Here is a 19,269-nt window from a genome sequence, read left to right as displayed (position 1 = left end):
ATCAGTGTGTTGTGATTGGTCGAGTGCTTCGAGTTTGTTTGGGAAATGTCTCCTCCGTTACCATAACCGGCAGTTTCAACACACTATTAACTAACTCAACCAGGCCCCGCCCCTTTATTCTGCGTATTAATTATTGAAATGAGGAATATTGAGACGTTTTCGTTCCCGGAAGAAACTCAAGACTACAATGGAGCCGTTTTCAGGGAGTTCAGAAACACTGACACTGATGTAGAGAATAACTCCCTTTGCAGAGCTTTTTCATGCTCAAACAGCAACATTACACACTAAAGAAAGATGAACATGGACAAAAGCTTAATAGGTCCTCTTTAAATACATAGTTTGCCCATGTCTGCTTTGAACAGAGCATGGTCTAAGCCTAATGTTTGTTCATTCATGAAGATAAATCCATCAATAATTATCTCCCTCGCCTCCTTTAAGGCCCGTTATTCTGGGATGCCCTCTTCTTTGATGTTGATTTCTCATCCTTTCATCCTTTGTGTTGATCTGCTGACAACAAAGACACGTTCCTGTAATAAAGTTGTGCGTCATCATAGCCACAATGCTGCTGTGCATGTGTGTGTTTGAGTCTGTCTGAGCATCACTGTCCCTCAGCCGTCACTGCTGAAGACTCAGGGTTAAAAAAAACTGCCTCATCAATATTGAATGCTTTGATGGGTTTAATATTAATGCAGAAGCGCATCAAATATTCATTTCCCAATGGACACAGTCCTGAAAATATCCAGCTGGGTTAACTTCTCTTCACTGCACAGATCCGAGCCACTATCGAACAGAAACAGATACTCAATATCTGAGTGTGCCGCCCATCTCGAGAAGAAACCAAAGATGCTGTTTCTAACAAATGACAGGAAGTAGAAAGAAACACAATCACCTCTAATGGATGTTCTGACACCAACCTCATCTTGTGAAATTCAGTCATTCAAAATATTGTGGTGACTTACATTACAAGTCTCTGATGTCCCCAGAGTGTGTATGTGAAGTTTTAGCTCAAAATGCCCTACAGATATTTTTATTTAGCATGTTAAAATTGTCACTTTTTGATGAGCAAAAACACGCCGTTTTTGTGTCTGTCCCTTTAAATGCAAATGAGCTGCTGCTCCCAGCACAGGGGGTGGAGCTTCAAGAGCTCGTGTCCTTTTACCTCACACAGACATGCACTGAACATTTCAGACAATGTCAGACAATGATGGAGAGACTCAAGAAGTGACAACATGTAGACAACATTTCTGAATGGTTAGTTGATGAATTTATGCAGCTTATGTGTAGTTATCTTCTAGTCATTGATTAGCATATTCTGTCTTTGATAATCTATAAATCGTGTTCCGGGGGCGGGGTTCATGTAAATTTTAGGGTTGGTGATGTCACTAACCCCGGAGGAAGCTCGTGTAGTCTCTACCAGCCGTTTGTTGTAGTCCTTACAAAGCAATTTCTTTAAAAGCAAATATCTCCCTTTGGTTTGAACTTTGAGTGTCGTAACTTTGCAGATGTTGTTTATGCTCAAACAGCAACATTACACACTAACTAAAGTTAAAAAAGTGAAATCATAATCAACCCCCCCTTTAACCTGATAACACCTGCTGTGCTGTATTGGATATGCACATTTCTAATTCATCTAAATTATAAATGTAATCAAAATTAGCTGAAAAGCCTGTTTTTACAGATTTTCTTTAGTAACTTGTATGTTGTTTGTAATATTTCAAGATGAACACTAAAGCAACTTAGGTTTATTTGATTATCCATACACCTTTTTTTATGTTCAAATGTGAGTATCAAATATGATCATCAGGCTTTTGAGGAAGGTTTATTTCTTCATCTTTCAATCATCATTGTATTGCATTGCATTATGTTTTAAACTACAAGCTTTGATAATAAAACAAAGCATTTAAATATCATTTTACTCTTAAGTAAGGCATATTATTGGCAGATATAGTGACGACAACTAATATTTATATAGTTTTATGTAAGTATCTGCTGTACTGTTATAAAGATCTCATTGATTTACATTACAAGCATCAGAATTTTAACTTACTTTTTGTCTATATTAATATCAGCATCTGCACCAAATTGTATGTTTTTGCTAATTCGAGCCTCAAAATATATTTGAGGTGTTTTTCCTCAAGTATGAGCTTCATATTCTCACTATATCAGACTACATGAGCCATAAAACCCTGATGTATCAAATATGATACTCAACAAAAAACACATGCAACCTTTATTTTATATTTTGTCAAAAGGTTCCGTCATTGCATGCTGTTTTTACCCTGGTGTATTGGGGGATTTTTGTGTGATTTGAGTCAAATGAGCAACGTGTTTTGAGCGTGTTAGTGTGTGTTTTTAGCACTGATGTGTTCATAAAGGCTTCTTCTTCTCTCCTGCAGGAGTTCAGGGCTTTTGAGCTGTTGCGCAGCGGGCTGGACCGATCCAAATACCTGCTGGTGAAAGAGGCCAAGATCATCGCCATGACCTGCACACACGCCGCGCTCAAACGCCACGACCTGGTGGAGCTCGGCTTCAAGGTATCAGTGCCATGTGACTCACGAACACATCGTCCTCTTCAACCATTTCTTTTTATAGTTTAGTTAAACCAGGTTTAAAAAGTTTCAAGCCATTTTTGATTGGGTGACATGTTGGAATCATAAACAATGCTGCATTTGACAAAGACGAGATCAATAAAATAAACAGAATCAGCAGACAACCACAAATGTACACCGAGAGTTTGGATTTGTAATTCCAAACATTTGACTTGGTGTATGTGTATCTAAAACCAGTTCCTTATTATGATCTGAATTACAGGGTTCCTACGCAATTTGGAAAAGTATGGAATTTGATTTGATACATTTCCAGGTCTGGAAAAGTATGGAAAAAAGAAAGCAGAGTATGGAAAAATATTTGCGTTTCCAGACTATTGCACCCATTTCGTTTTCTACAATAGAAAATTGAGAATGTAATGAAAATAAATGTATCGTACAAGGTGTTTTCATGGCAGCTGTTTAGTGATTATTTAGTGATCGTCAAACACACTGAATGAGTTCAAGGTGCACCTTTTCATTATGCAAAATTGCAGGTTATAAGTGTTTTTTGGTTTCTTCTCACGATATTCTTAGTACCGTATTACAGAGCCTCTAAAAGGACCTTTGCAAAAATAAAAAATATACAGACTTCCGTGTGCACAAGAGAAACCATTAACACGGTGCACACTGAGCCACCTATTGCACCATCAGCCCATTTCACGGTGTGGTTTCTTGGCCGCCACAGAGTGTGTGTTAAAGCAGACCTAAAGCCTTGAAATATGACATACTGCTCTAACCAAACCCAAATATTGAACACTTTTTCACAGTACCAGTCTTTTTTTATAGACCTTTGAACTTGGCAAATAGGACACTGGCGTATTGTGCCATCAGCTCATTTCGTGGCATGGTTTCTCCGCCGCCACAGAGGCTGTAAAATAGGACACTGAGTCTTGTATTAGAGGTACTACCTTAAGGAAAGCCAGATTTTGAGCAAATAGATCTCTGTTAATTCATGTGCGTCCTTGCTCTCATTTTCTTCATAGCAAAATGGCAGTGACACATAAAGGAAATAAGTTATAGTATATATAAATCTAGAAACTGTAATGCGTAAGCACGCAAACAATTACAGTGCCCAAGTGAATAGTTTCTTGAGGGCGGGAAAAAGTTTCTCGTGTGCATGCAGAAGTCTGTTTAAAAAAATTATAATAATAATTTTAGGGGCTTTATATGTTTGAGAAAATCAATTAAAAAAAATATTTACAGATGACTGTACCAAATATAAAGCTAACATAATTAGCAATAACATAATTAATATAATTTTTAACATAAATATGAACCATTTATGTTAAATATTGTCTGAACATCTACAGAGAAGTTTGGAAATTTGAGTCTGGAATGTTGAAATGGGAAATGTATAGGAACCCTGGAATTAACTGATTTACTACAGTAAATGTGCAAGTAAACACTTCACATTAATGTCTGCTGCCTTAATACTGACTCGCGTGATCTTTCTCCAGTACGATAACATCCTGATGGAGGAGGCAGCTCAGATCCTGGAGATCGAGACCTTCATCCCTCTACTGCTACAGGTACCACACTGTTTTTGTTTATTATTATTATATAGTTATATAATGTTCAAATTAGAGGAACCTTCATTTCAACCACACAGCCATCGCATTAAATTAAACTCTAAATGATTAATGCAAAAGTTATGCAACCGAAAATGTTTGTTTGAAGATTCTGTATCTCTAAGCTCCTCCTTTCCGAGAGCCTGCTGTGCTCTGATTGGTCAGATGGCCCAGTCTGTTGTGATTGGTCTACTCTGCTCTGATTGGTCAGATGGCCCAGTCTGTTGTGATTGGTCTACTCTGCTCTGATTGGTCAGATGGCCCAGTCTGTTGTGATTGGTCTACTCTGCTCTGATTGGTCAGATGGCCCAGTCTGTTGTGATTGGTCTACTCTGCTCTGATTGGGCAGATGGCCCAGTCTGTTGTGATTGGTCTACTCTGCTCTGATTGGTCAGATGACCCAGTCTGTTGTGATTGGTCTACTCTGCTCTGATTGGTCAGATGGCTCAGGCTGTTGTGATTGGTCTACTCTGCTCTGATTGGTCAGATGGCTCAGGCTGTTGTGATTGGTCTACTCTGCTCTGATTGGTCAGATGACCCAGTCTGTTGTGATTGGTCTACTCTGCTCTGATTGGTCAGATGGCCCAGTCTGTTGTGATTGGTCTACTCTGCTCTGATTGGGCAGATGGCCCAGTCTGTTGTGATTGGTCTACTCTGCTCTGATTGGTCAGATGGCCCAGTCTGTTGTGATTGGTCTACTCTGCTCTGATTGGTCAGATGGCCCAGTCTGTTGTGATTGGTCTACTCTGCTCTGATTGGTCAGATGACCCAGTCTGTTGTGATTGGTCTACTCTGCTCTGATTGGTCAGAAAGCCCGCAGGCAGCCAATGAAGACTACAGGCTGGCATTGTGCATATGTTACGAAGATATATAACAGGAAGTGAGACTGGAATTTCTGACGACTCGTTTCAGGCAGTTCAGAATCGCTTCTTTCTTTTAGGAGACCATTTTTTTATATGTAGTGCACATTAATCTTTAAAACTTTGCAGACCTTTTACATTTACAAACCATTATATTACACACTACATGAAAGGTCATATTCGAAAAAGCATTATGGGGGCACTTTAATGCAAAAATAAAATATACTAAACATCTTGTTAGAAGTAATCATGTTTTCCACACTAAATTTCACAAATGTTCTGCCCTTGTGTCACACAGAACCCAGAGGACGGCTACAGTCGACTCAAGCGCTGGATTATGATTGGTGATCATCATCAGTTGCCTCCTGTCATCAAGAACATGGCCTTTCAGAAATATTCCAACATGGAGCAGTCGCTTTTCACCCGGTTCGTGCGTCTGGGTGTGCCCACCGTAGACCTGGACGCCCAGGGCAGAGCGCGGGCCAGGTCAGTCCGATGGGTTCCTGAATCTCTCCACCAAACAATCACACATAATGTTATTGTGTTAACTAATACTATTAAAAATAATTTTCTCTAGTTGAAATAAAGCTGAAATAATATATAAATATTAAATGTAAAGTTTAAACTTTGAAATGTTGCCTTGCCAAGTAACTGAAGCAAAATAAGCTGAAGTACTAAAATGACTAAAACTAACGCTTTATTACTTTATTATTCAACATATTGATAAATGCAAATAATACTAACTAATAATAGTATACAAATAATACTAAAATAACTTGAAAATGTTTCTTCTTGTAGACCACATTCTAATGAACAGCAACACACATATAACACACAGAAAGTACACATTTGATAAAATAGTAAATTTGGTACATTTTTTATTATTATATTAAACTATTTCTTATTATTACTAGTAGGATTTTGATGAAATTTTCTGTTTACGGTTCATTAATTTCTCAACTCGTCCGCCATCTTGATGTTTTCTTTTTACACTGCACTGCAGATGATCCTGAATTATTTTTTATTTTTTTGTTGTTGCTCATTTTAACTTGGAATCCAAAGCACATTATCTTAGAAGGCAACATGATGCTGTCTTCCTTTCTGGTGTGCAACTACGATGCCTTATCATGCTGTTTAGTTAGACGCTCACTAGGTTTCAGAGCGACTGTGTCCTCAGATCCACTTGTTCATCTGAAGTGTCCTATTTTGGCTCTCTCTCTCTCTGGCAGTCTGTGTAACCTGTATAACTGGCGCTATAAGCAGCTGGGGAACCTCCCTCATGTTCAGCTCCAGCCCGAGTTCCAGTCACCCAACCCCGGATTCACATACGACTTCCAGCTCGTGAACGTGGAGGACTTCAACGGCGTGGGTGAATCAGAACCCAACCCATACTTCTATCAGGTGAGCGTGTTATATGACACACACATGGATCACAAGAGTCTTCCTTTCTCCCCTGAACCATCAGAAACCAGTCCTTTCCAGCATGTCTCAAAAATCATCCTTCATTCTGTGGAGGAAGTGAACATTTTTATCTTAAAAACAAATAAATAATAATTTCACACTTTTTTCATCATTTGTAAATGACACAGACAAAGAAGTTATGCTCTTTAATTTTATTTAATATATTTTATTAGAGATTTTAACACTTTAATTCATAATGCATAATAAAAGTATTTAAATGCAGTAATTATGCTTTGTAATGCACCATGTATGATCTCATAAATAATTGTAACCACTGTTATAATGCATTATAATACTTTAGAAAGTATAATACATTAAAATGCATGACAAACGACCAATTTCAGATGTAAAAATCTATATTTTCAAATTTCAAATATTGTAATGCAGTTTAACTTTAGTTACAATTATTTATGAAAAGATATAATGCGTTATTATGTACATTATGAATACATTTATAAGACATAAAGGGTTTAAGTGAAGTGCTGCCAATATTTCTTTGACGTTTAATTAAACTCGCGGTGGCGTGTTTTGACGGTTTCGTGAACAAAGTTGATCAGCTACAACAGGTAAACCTCTCAGCCCAGCAGACAATATTGATTTCTGGATTTTAATCTATCTTGATTTTGATGAACCGAGATCTTTTAGCCTCTGCTGTTTTCAGTTGACGCGTAAATAAAACTGAACATTATTTGTAGCGCTCCTGTCATCCAATAATCACTGGATGCTTTGTTACATATGATATGAATTTCAAATTCTAAAAAAATTATACTGTATTACATATTTTTTGCTTATCTTCATTATTTAATGAAGAATAAATCTGTCATGAAGACACATTATTGTTACAACCACCATTTAAATGTTAATATTTCAACAATGAATCGAAGTAGAAATTTAATTATCTTGTGTGCAGTTTAAATATTTATGTTTTTATTTCCGTGCTAATTATTAAATAAATCAGTTTAATTGATTATTAAATCAGCTAAATGAAAACTTTAGTTTAGGTTAAAAAAAATTGTTTCTATGCATCACTAGTTTTTCTCTAAAAATGTAACAATTTCTGAAAATAAAATTGATATTCACACCATAAATAGCTAAATGGTTTGTTTTAACTCTTTTTGTTTAGATCATTAGATTATTGAATAATGTAACATTTTTAATTGACAGTTTGGGTTTGGAACAAGAGAAAAAAAGAAGAAATATATGTAGATTAAAGGCAAAAATAGCAAAAGTTTATTTGAAGGCATGGAATAAAGTTTCAATATGACCGTCATGTACAAAACTCAACTGGGACATAAAAAAGGCATGTATTTGAAGAAACACCTTGAAAAAAGGGCTTGGCATGACTTTCACGACATGGATTTTTTAGTGAATCCCGGCAGATTAATGTTGAAGCTCATTGTTCCTAAGTGACGAGCGTACGGCATGCGGTGTGTGTGTGTGTGTGTGTCACATGAGTCCGGCTATGTGCCCCGGCTACTGTTTACTAGGATCCTGGAGAGAATTGTCCTCATTACAGTATCCATGCCAACACACACGCACACTCGCGCGCACATCTAATGGGCCGTATGAATTAGCCTCTCACAGAGCAATAAGAAGGCCATTGTTTGCGCAGTCAGTGCTTGCAGCCGCTGAAGGAGCATCTCTTATTAGTAAGCTTGTTCCCTTATTAGTGTCCTACTGGTGCTGTTGCCTTCTCAGCAGTGGCCTTTTAAAGTTCAGAGATCTTCCACCTACTAGACACTGATATGCATGTACTCGTAAATATGATTGTAATATATAAAAAAAAGTAATCAGGACAAATTTGAACAATACTGAATGTTCAAACATTTTTGATAGTCAAATTAGGTTAAGAGAATAGTTAAATTAATGTCTTTTCACTTTATTTTTAGGGTTATTGGTAACACTTCATGAGTGGTAACGTTTTTTGATAATTGAAATAATAAAAATAAAACATTATGACATTAAACACTATGACATTATATAATGATCAACAGATTATTAGTTAACCTAGAAAGAAATATGTTTACATATGTTCCTGTTTGGGTTGTCCGGTTTTAGTATTTAGTATTCACGTGCTTCTAGAAAATACGCCGGTCAAACTTAGGCACTTCAACTTCAGAAAGTATAACTAATTATAAAAAATCATTTGAATAAGATGAAAATAAAGAGCTAAAACTAGTCCTCATTTACTGCACATGATCTGGTGAGCTTTATATAATGTTTATAATATAGTCATTTAAATCTTTTCAAACAAAAAAAGATGTTATTGCATATAAGATTGTAAACGCATTCAGACTTTGTATCTGAATGTTCACTAGTGTGCACATGCTGAACATGCATGTTCTCCTGTGTTAATTCAAGTACTAATCAGATGTCCAATTACCCATCAGCCACTGGGCTCAATGTGAAGCCATAGATGAATACAGTGGGACCACTCATGGTTATTGTGTGTCTTTACACTGCGGTGGAATGAGCTCAGGCTGTGTTTCCTCATGCTCCAAGCATCTTTAATTGGTTTATGGTGCAACATTGACCTGCTGTCCTTTAAAAGAGCATGTGATTCCTGAAGCAGCTCACTCCGATAATCAATGATGTTAACCATGATCAGTCAGTCTTCTCTGTTTAACGTTCTTGCTTTCTCTTTTTGTGTGTGTGAAATAACGCCCAGATCAACTCTAAACCTATTCTGTCGTCATTTGCTCTCACCCTCATGTCAACATTATAAACAAATCAAATAAAACATTTATTGAAAACATTGTAAATGTTAAATCTTAACCTTGTAAAGCCTGACATGTGAAATAATTGTCCGAATTATTTATTTATTTATTTATTTTTTACCAGTCTGGCACTTCTCCTCTGACCTCTGGCATCAACAAAACATTTCCCCCACAGAACTGCCACTTACTGGATATTTTCTGGATCTGTTTCGGGCCGTTCTCTGTAAACCCTAGAGATGGTTGTGTGTGAAAATCACAGTAGATCAGCAGTTTCTGAAATACGTCTGGCACGAACAACCAAGTCACTTATATCACCTTTCTTCCTCATTCTGATGCTCAGTTTTCCATGTGATTGGCTGATTAGATATTTGTGTTAAAGTGCATATGAACTAGCCTGGAAATCCAGACCTAAATCTGAAAGATTAATGGTCTGGCGTCGACTAATGAAGATCGGCCAGCTCGAGGGGCGGCACCAAGCATGCATTTGAAAATCTCACTGCAAGCAATTGGATAACACTACGACCAATCACAACAAGCCCCATACGCTTACCAGCAGAGCTAACTGGTAGATTAGACTCTTGCCGTATCTGGTCGGCAAAACAGTAAAAACGCCCTTCTTTCAAAGGAACGATTCGAGCGGCGTCTTCTGTTCCTCTTTTAGATAAAAAGCCAAGTCTAACTCGTTCATTGTAGCGGCCAAAGCCGTTTCAAACAACTGGTGTTCATCCATAGCCATCTTGCAATGTTTACTAATGACTCAACGTCACAGCGCTGTCATCATGTCGCCTCGGGCCCACATATATCAGATAACCCGATGTGATTGGTGCAGCTCGGATACAAGGGCATATTTAATGAGCAACATTACTCGACGCCGAGCAAATTCAACTCTCGCGAGATTTCCAGGGTAGATTTGAGCAGGTATATCTAATAAAGTTGCTGGTGAATGTCATCTGATATAGTGAGAATATAGAGCTCAAACTCCAGGGGGAAGAAAAGCACAGTTTTTATTCAGAGCCCCAAACTGAGCAAAAATATGCAGTTTGGTGCAGATGCTGATATTTATATGGCCGAAAAGTAAGAGGAAATTCTGATGCTTGTAATATAAATCAATGAGATCTTTGTAACCGTATAGTATATACTTGCATAAAATGATGTCAATATCAGTCGTCACTCTAAATCTGCCAATTATGTCTGAGAGTAAGATGATATTTAAATGCTTAGTTTTATGATCAAAGCTCTGCAGTTTTAAAACATAAAATGCAATGATGATTGAGAGATGAACAAATAAACCTTCCTCAAAAGCCGGATGATTGTATTTGAGACTCACATTTGAACATGATTTTTGTTTTAAATTAATATAAAAAAAGTTCATCTTTGTTGCTTCAATCCAGTAAAAGTTAATCTTGAACTATCACTAACAATATCAAAGTTATTCTTGCGTTTCCTTGATAAATCAGGTCAGATTTGACACAAAGACACGTGAAGCTCGAGCTGAAGGAGGACGTTTGTACAATTATACTGAAAGACTTTTACTTGATAAAACAGTCTAAACTATCAGTCAGAGACAGAAGCAAAGTTTTGATCATGTTGGTAATTTGCGTTTCAGGTATGATCCAGTAGGCTTTATAAGGTTGAGATGGTCAGCAGTGACATTATTAACTGTATAGTGAGAGATGTTGAATCCATGTAACCTGTGTGTGTGTTTGTCTTTGTAGAATCTGGCAGAGGCCGAGTATTCAGTGGCGCTGTTCATGTACATGCGTTTGCTGGGATATCCTGCTGAACGCATCAGCATACTGACCACCTACAACGGCCAGAAGCATCTGATACGAGACGTCATCAACCAGAGATGTGCCAACAACTCATTCTTCGGGCAGCCCAATAAAGTAAGACCAACTAAGATGAGGATTTCCTTCATGTTTTACCTTCAGAAGTGTGTATTTCACCTTCGAGACCATCATACGGGTAGAAGCTTCTGTGTGGCCGAGTGAACTGCAGTGGGAATTGCTGCATTTGATTAATGTGTGTGAGCAGCTTGTCCTGTATCACGCTGTCCTGTGCTCTAAATGACTTTTTTCTGCCCTGTATTCACTATTTTCCCTCTTTTGCAGCAGTGGACAGGTTTGCTTTAGCTTGTTCTTCATTGTGATTGGCAGACAGACTCACTAAAGCGTGTCCTGCTGGCTGGTGTTTGGTCGAAGTGTTGCTAACAGTCTGTCAGAATTGTACAACAGTGCAAATTGATCCTGCAGTGGTTTCTATCAGCCGTTTCATTAAAGACACGAGTGAGCACAAACCAAATAAATAAACCAATACAGTTTGCACAGACATTTCGTTTATGAGCTTTCAAGACCGCAAAAGAATCTCGTTGCCTTTGGGAGACATAGTAGAAAATTCAATTTAAAGGAAAGTCATCATTTACTCACCCGTATGACCTTCTTATGTGGAACACGAAGGGAGGAATTTAAAGCCACAAAATATCCAAAATAACACTAGCACGGTGTTATATATTTTGTTCAGTTGTGTGCTTACATTGTCCCAATTTTAGCCGCTGTAACGGACCGTGTCATTGCTTCGCCTGTCAATGACGTCATAATCATGTTGCCCTTGATTTCCAAGGGTTTTACTTCTTACTTCCTAAAATTAACTGCATGCCATTTAGCAACACAAGCCATCCAGAATTTATTAATATGATATTGTAATATCGATCTGGCTTTACTGCAGTGCAACAAGTGTCTCAAGCAGCCGCCGAGCGATTGGACGGAGTAACGTTATAACATAACTTTAAACACACATTAAAATGTATTTTTTATGATTGTTTTGACCAAGTAAAATATTGCTGCTTTACTCCACAATTTTAATTCGTCAGATAAAGTGACCTGTGTGAGTAGTAATTCAGCACTCACGGCTATTTCATTATAATATATATTTATTTGAAATCAATATAAGTGATCAAATGTAACTGTAACAAAGTTCAGGGAAGGAGGAGGTGGAACCCGGCAAATGTTACTTTAATTGACATAATTAAAAAATATATAGATTTCTCTTTTTTAATCAATTCTCATTTTTACGAACTGATATCGATTCTTAAATCCCAAGAATCGATTAGTCATCCTGTGTTCAGTTGATGAATGAATGGAACATTGTAGCGCGCATCCCATCCAATAAATCGCAATAATATTTGTGGTTTGTTACTATTGATATGAAACAAAGTCTCAGATTTCAAATTACGAAATTTAAAAACATAAATAGCGTTTTGGCGCTGTGGCGTGAGATCGCTCTGGCTCAGCTCAAGAGAAGCACATGATCTTCTCCTCCGCATTAATAACACCAGTTACAGCACAAAATAAACATGAATGAGCATCTGAAAGTGTGTTAAAGATAGAGTCAGGGTACCCGCGGGATCTTAAAAGCATTGAAAAAGTCTTAAATTTGATCATCTCAAATTAAGGCCTTAAAAGCCTTGAATTTGGTATACAAAGTCTTGGATTTCGTTACAAAGGTCTTAGATTTGTTTGCCTTTTCTATGATTAAGTTCATACCGTAACAAAATTAACTGTTACTAATGTAGACTAATTAAAAATTAGTCGCGTAACGTTGAGTGCACCTCGCGCTCCACGTCATAGCAGAACGCGTGAAAGCGTGCGCACCGGTTACGATGGTTACTAATCAGAGCTTTTCTGTTAAAAGAACATGTTTTCTACCCGGTCTTTTTAGTAGTATCTGGCCACAACCATGCACGCGCGCTCTCTCTACATTGTTGAAGAAGCGCGGATGATCTGAAAACACAGACAAGCTGGAGTTCAGCGATCTTCATTTGAGATTTTCTACTTAAATTAAAGTGTCATTCAGTCGGTCTGTGTTCTGTCACGAGCCGCTTGCGCTGTTTGTGCGACTAAATCTGCGATCAAAATACAGGCTGATATACAGCAGTGTTTTTAATATTGATCATTATACGAGCAAGAATGCAATGTTTCCCGACTATCCACACGATTTCAAATGTGACATTGATTTTATACAACAGTGGAAAAAAAAAGGGGGGAACATTAAGTGATGTACTACATTTTAAACAGTATTGTCAGGCTTATTGCTCTATTTTGCAACAAAATCTGTGGCTTTGACAAAGACAGTGAGTTACCGCCACCTACTGGTGATTTTAATATCACATTTTTATTAATATTAAAAGTTTTTTAACATTGCATATTTATTGAACATTGTTTTATTTAAAGCATTATTTATTTTTTAAAGGTATTATAAAGGTGAAAAATGAAATGGAAAAATCGTTTAATTGGGGCAAATATTGTCCCTTAATGGAAAGATGTGGAAGAGTTACGGCACTCTAAAAAATTGGAGAACAAAGGAAAAGGGATATGTAGAATTGCACAAGTGCTACTGCTAAAGAGTGCAATGTCAATACAGCCTGTTAGCTTAATTTTAATTTCTCATAAGCTTAATTGAATTGGCCTAGAGAGAATAATTATGACATTTTCTGTCTAAAGACTACATATAAAATAGCTACCAAAATTAAAGTTACTGCAGTTTGACTAAAAGTAATGACTAAAAGTTGACAAAAAATGCAAACACATTTCGTCAACAAACTATGAAAGGCAGAATGACTCAAATGTGACTAAGACCAATAAGCATTTTCATCTGAAGATGAAGACTGACTAAATCAAAAATGGCTGCCAAAATTAACATTGGCCTACACACGTGTGCGCTACAACGCTGTTGCGTATATATTAAATATGACTGATTATTTAAATAAAATGTTTTATTTAATTCAAGTAGTCTACTTGTACATAATTATTTTTTAGGGTTTAAAATGTATACAGATTTGACATTTTCCCCTCATACTTCTGTCGGAATTGGTACGAAGTTGGCATTGAATTTCATTTGAAATGGTATTAAAAAGGTCTTAAAAAGCCTTGAATTTAAGTTGAAGGATCCTGGGGGTACCCTGTAGAGTACAACAAATCCGTATCGTCACATGGAATCGCTCAATCCGTGTTTCAACCGTGGAAAGACGTCAGTAAAACAGCTTGTAAACAATGTCATGTAACGTCACATTTACCTCAGAAAAACCATATCCAGTGACCATAAACTCGTCAGTCAGCGAGAACAATTAACTCTAGAGAGGAGCATGTTGCTAAATATATGCACCATATTACATATTCATTATAATTTTTAATGTTCTTCAATATTTAATGTATGTTTGAATAAATCTGGCAAGTTTTTATGGCAGCCACCATTTAAATGTTTATATTTCATATAACTTTATTATTCAAAAAATAAATAAGTGTAATTGAAGTGTTTGTATACAAATCAGTTCATTTTTAATATTATAGTAGGCTAATGAAGCCTATAGGTTACAACTGACTCCCATAGTTTACAGCATTAGTGAAGAGATTTGTTTTCCTTGAGAAAATTTGCCATTAATTGTACCTGATATCAGCGATCGATTACAGCATAAGACTAATGAAAACATCAACGTAAAGAGTCTCACGTCTGGTCCTCTCTCCACTCATACACGCCGTCATCAAGCTACGCATTTATTGTTTTGAATAAGCGACCTCTAGTGGTGAAACTTACACACTCTGCCTTTAACAGTGTCTAACCTGCTCTTTTTCACACAGTGGAAGTGAATGGGGCCATAAAAGTAGTCCATGATACACGATTTGTGCATTACATTGAAAGTCTTCTGAAGTGGTTTGACGCTCAATATACAGTAATATTATCAGTTTGACACAATTGGATGAGGAAAAATACTTGAACTAAATTGTGCAGGATAATGACGTTATTCGTTTGAACTACATTAAATCAACACTGAACTGACTTACAACAGCTTATTTTTACCTGCAATTACCATTACTTGATTAATATACTTCATGGACCACTAGTAGTGACACATGAGGTTTAGTAAATGAAGCCCGAATTTTCTTATTTGTCTATCCCTTTAAGATATGTTTTGATAATCATCGGTGGCCGTCTCTCCTGAAGAAAGCAGCAGACTCAGTCTGATAGCATGTGTGTAAAGGACTGTATTTGCATGCAGGGGTTATCTGGACGCTCCGGGTGCGGATGAGATCATCCCAGTCCCTCATTAGCATTTAACATTTCTTCAGTACAGAAATGGGCCACTCTCACTTGAGTATGCACATCATGTATTGAGCGGGCAAAGAGCACGTGTCCACGTTCCCCGAGACTCGCTGATAAATTTCACATTGGGCACCATCTGCTGAGAGGCAGCGCTCTAGCAACCGAGACCGAGGAGAGCAGAATTATAATGAGACACCAGCCTAATTTAACACTCAGCCACAGGAAATGAAATACAACACTTGTCACTGCTATCAGATGTCATGACCAGACCCAGATTTGGTTCACATCTCAACTGCCTGATTTTGAGTTAATTTCTCTATATAAATACATTTGTCTTGACTTGATTTTTCCAACTTTAAGGTACAAGTGAAAATATGCAGTCTAACATATTAAAGAATGTAATAGAAATATTGTCATGGGAATTACTCTCTTACTCTTGTGTTCTCCGAAGCGTCGTCCTGCTGATTTGATCTCTTTCTGAGATGCACACTCACGTTCTCTCCTTTGACGCGTCATGGTTCCCGGTCTGTGTGCATCCTCGAACCGTCCCACTGCAGGAAAGGTGGTTCAGGCCCGAAAAGATCAGTTCAACTCCGGCCCTAAAAACGTACTGGTCTCAAACAGAACGGGGCGGAGAAATGCTGCCATTGAGCAAACTAATAACATTGCACCATATGGCTCTTTATATCTAAATATATAAAACTATGTATGCGAGAGAGACCCAGTGAGTGAATCAACGCTTACAGATAATAGCACCGTCAGTTTAGTTCGCTAGAATCACTCCCGGTTAGTCTCTGTTTATCCCGAGGTTTACCGCCGGATCCAGGCCACATCTGGATCTGATGAAGGACCTGCGCCTGAACACGGCGACAACGCAGTCCTGAAGTGCCTAGTCTCTCCCCTGTGAAGGCCTCCTTCCCTTCCCTTCCCTTTACCTCTGTACAGATAAAACGCTGTCAAAATGATTCCAGTTCACATGGAAATGCAGAAACGACTAAAAGTTCTGTATTATTGAGGCCAGACAAGTAATTTGCTGATGTCAATTTGTAAGAAATGTATTCAAACATGCATACCTATAGACTGAACACGTAATACGCATGTGCACACCGTCAGCGTTTTCATGGATTCGCGTTTTTGAAGTTTACACGGAGATGATAATGTTTTTTACAAATTTTCACCTTTGAACCTGTTTCACAGTTTGTGTTCTCGAGCCCTAAACACTGTTGTCGTGCAAATGAACGGCCAGAACACATTAAAAGTTTTCTGTCTTCAGTTAAAACGGTGTCGTGTTAGCGGCCCCTAGTTAATAACTAATGATCTTTGCAATGGAAGTGAATCAATCAAAAACTAACTTTAGCTGGGTAATAACTTTAGTCTAGAGCTGCTGTAAAGCCTAAACAATCTCTGTTACTTTAATGCCATATTACCACTGTAAAGCTGCTTTCAAACTATCTATATTGTTAAAAGCGCTGTATAAATGAAGGTGACTTGACTTGAACAGCAAAACAGTGCCGCACTGCCAGCACAAACACTGGTGGTTTATTTAGACTTGCTATTGTCACGTAAACGACACATAGCAGTGTTATGTCAGTGTTTGTTCCTCACGTCTGTGGAAACACACGGCTGGTTTGCGACAGGCTCCAGTTCGCCTGGCCGAGAACAGGCTCCAGAACGCGAACCGTTCTAGTGGAAAAGGGGTATCAGATGTGCGTGAGAGTTTCAATCTGATTTGCACTTCAACCGGATGAGTTGACAGTCCATGACTTCAGGAATCTGGTCACACCAGGACATTGTCTTCAATTCAAATAAACCCTCATTAAATGGGAGAAAGAGACACTCAGGGTTCCCATGGGTCCTTGAAATCCTTGAAAGTTTGTGAATCTGAAAAAAGAATTAAAAATTCAAGGCCCTAGAAAGTTTTTGAAAACAAACATAATAGATACAAGTCCTTGAAAGTGCTTGCTTAATTTGTGCAAGAAGTTTTCTGGAAAAAAATCCATATTATTCCCTCCGGTCCGCTAATGTGTTATTTCGCCAACACTTCGTGGCCTATGCACACTAGCTTGCTTGATTTACATTAGTTACGCGCAATTACGTGTTACGTTAAAGGGGTAGTTCACTTTAAAATGAAAGTTAGCCCATGATTTACTCTCCCTCAAGCCGTCCTAGCCTTTATATACCGTAGGGAGCTATACAGTTGATTACAAGTTTTTATTTTTTGAACACCTCCAGATGGCACTTTTCTCACTCGTCTCACTTTTCTCAAAATGGATTTTAAAGGCCTCCACTCTATTTTAATGTGAAATATTGCATTTATATAAAAAAATATATATTAGTTCTAATGGAAAAATAGCTCATAAAAATTGTATAAATATTGCATAGTATCATAAAATCCCTTCAAAATTCTAAATAATAATCAAAAAATATTATTGAACAAAAATATATTACATTTTTTTCCTGGAAAAAAAAGAAGTTACATTTCAAGGCTTCAGTCACTTTTGACCGCGACGGAGCCAAGTGTGACCCCTAAATGAAGAGGACCAGAGGGTTAGGTCCTTGAATCTGAGGGTATTGGACCTGGAAAGTCCTTGAAAGGTCCTTGAATTTGAGGTTAACTGAGGTGTGGGAACCCTGGATACTGAGATGACCTGTTTTTAAAACTGTCTGATGTGTTGTAGGTGACAACGGTGGACAGGTTTCAGGGTCAACAGAACGATTACATCATTCTCTCACTGGTCCGCACTAAAGCCGTAGGACATTTGAGGTGAGCACTAACTCCAATTATTTCATGCATGTTTAAAAGTGTTGTTTAAAGTAACAATGAATCGCTTTAAAATGACAAAAATGACTTTGCTATAAAGTAGTTGTAATGTTACAAAACAAATCACTTTTTAAACAGACCAAGACATATTCAAAACCTTTTTTTATGTTTAAATTATTAATTATTAGCTACACTAACAATGTAATTACACAATTCCTAAATGCAACTATTAAATTTGAGGAAAAACAGTGATTTTTATTTTTATTTTTATTATTTTTGATTTTATTTGTAAGTTGTACTCTAGCTCTCTATATGAGAGATCTGTACCTGACCCAACCCGACCCGTATCACTTCTTACCCGTACCCGTTTTGCATTAATATTCTTTTATATTACCGAGACAGACCCGCTAAAATTAGACCTGACGGCAATTTTTTCCAAACCCGAGCCGAATATAAACGGCCTGGAGACAGATCTGGTCTGCTGCTCCGTTCTTTTACATTATTTACATTATTTATTAATACTTAATATTATTGCCTGCCTGCCATGTGATTTCTGAATTCAGCTTTCAACTGTGAGCAGTGGATTGGAAAAATAAGCTTGATAAGAATTAAGAATAAGCTTGATAGAAAAATGTAACCTAAAGCCTAATAAATCATGGATCCGCTAGTGTTGACTGCAACGCTATATAACCGGCTTCTGCGCGCAAAAGAAAACGTGATGCGGCGACCTGTGCAAGATTACAAACGTTTATTTCTTTTCTATGCGTTCTTTACATGAACGTGCAAGTATATGGCGATGTGCTTGAGTCGCTGTCTGTTCATTAAGTGCTAAAATGTCAGTCACTCACCACTGTAACCTTATTACATCCTATAGCTTTTTGACCTCTGACCTCGGGTTTGCGGATCCAAGTGGACCCATGAAGACCTCTAGTCTGTATCGTAGCAGTGACCCCAAACCCTTCCTAATGATGGATCTACAGCAGGGTTATTATCGTTAACCAAAACTAAAACCATAAAAGGAACCATTTTCTTTACTGTAATTTAGGGCTGTTAAACGCATGAACGCATGCAATTTTGTACAATTATTATTTTATTATTATAAATTACTATTTTAGCGCGTTAAAAATATTTAATGCAATTAACGCAACTTCAGTTTTTTCCGTCATCCTTTGGCTTCGCTACAGTAGATGTTCACGCTATCATTCATTCAACTGCTAT

General features: G+C 37.5%; 1 protein-coding gene across 1 annotated transcript in view; it reads left to right on the top strand.

The window, feature by feature from the left end:
• The window catches only part of aqr (aquarius intron-binding spliceosomal factor), a 69,392-nt gene that overhangs the window by 43,321 nt on the left and 6,802 nt on the right, over positions 1-19,269 (top strand). The window contains exons 27-32 of the mRNA XM_084096706.1: positions 2,397-2,534; positions 4,046-4,117; positions 5,315-5,502; positions 6,246-6,417; positions 10,910-11,080; positions 17,969-18,054. Of these exons, the coding sequence (XP_083952832.1) occupies positions 2,397-2,534; positions 4,046-4,117; positions 5,315-5,502; positions 6,246-6,417; positions 10,910-11,080; positions 17,969-18,054 (827 nt within the window). The remainder of the gene's footprint in view (positions 1-2,396; positions 2,535-4,045; positions 4,118-5,314; positions 5,503-6,245; positions 6,418-10,909; positions 11,081-17,968; positions 18,055-19,269) is intronic.

The sequence above is a fragment of the Abramis brama genome (assembly GCF_963993115.1).
Source record: "Abramis brama genome assembly, chromosome: 21".
Lineage (NCBI taxonomy): Eukaryota > Metazoa > Chordata > Actinopteri > Cypriniformes > Leuciscidae > Abramis > Abramis brama.
The sequence above is the reverse complement of the archived record's forward strand: the minus strand, read 5'-3'. Positions and strand labels throughout refer to the sequence as shown.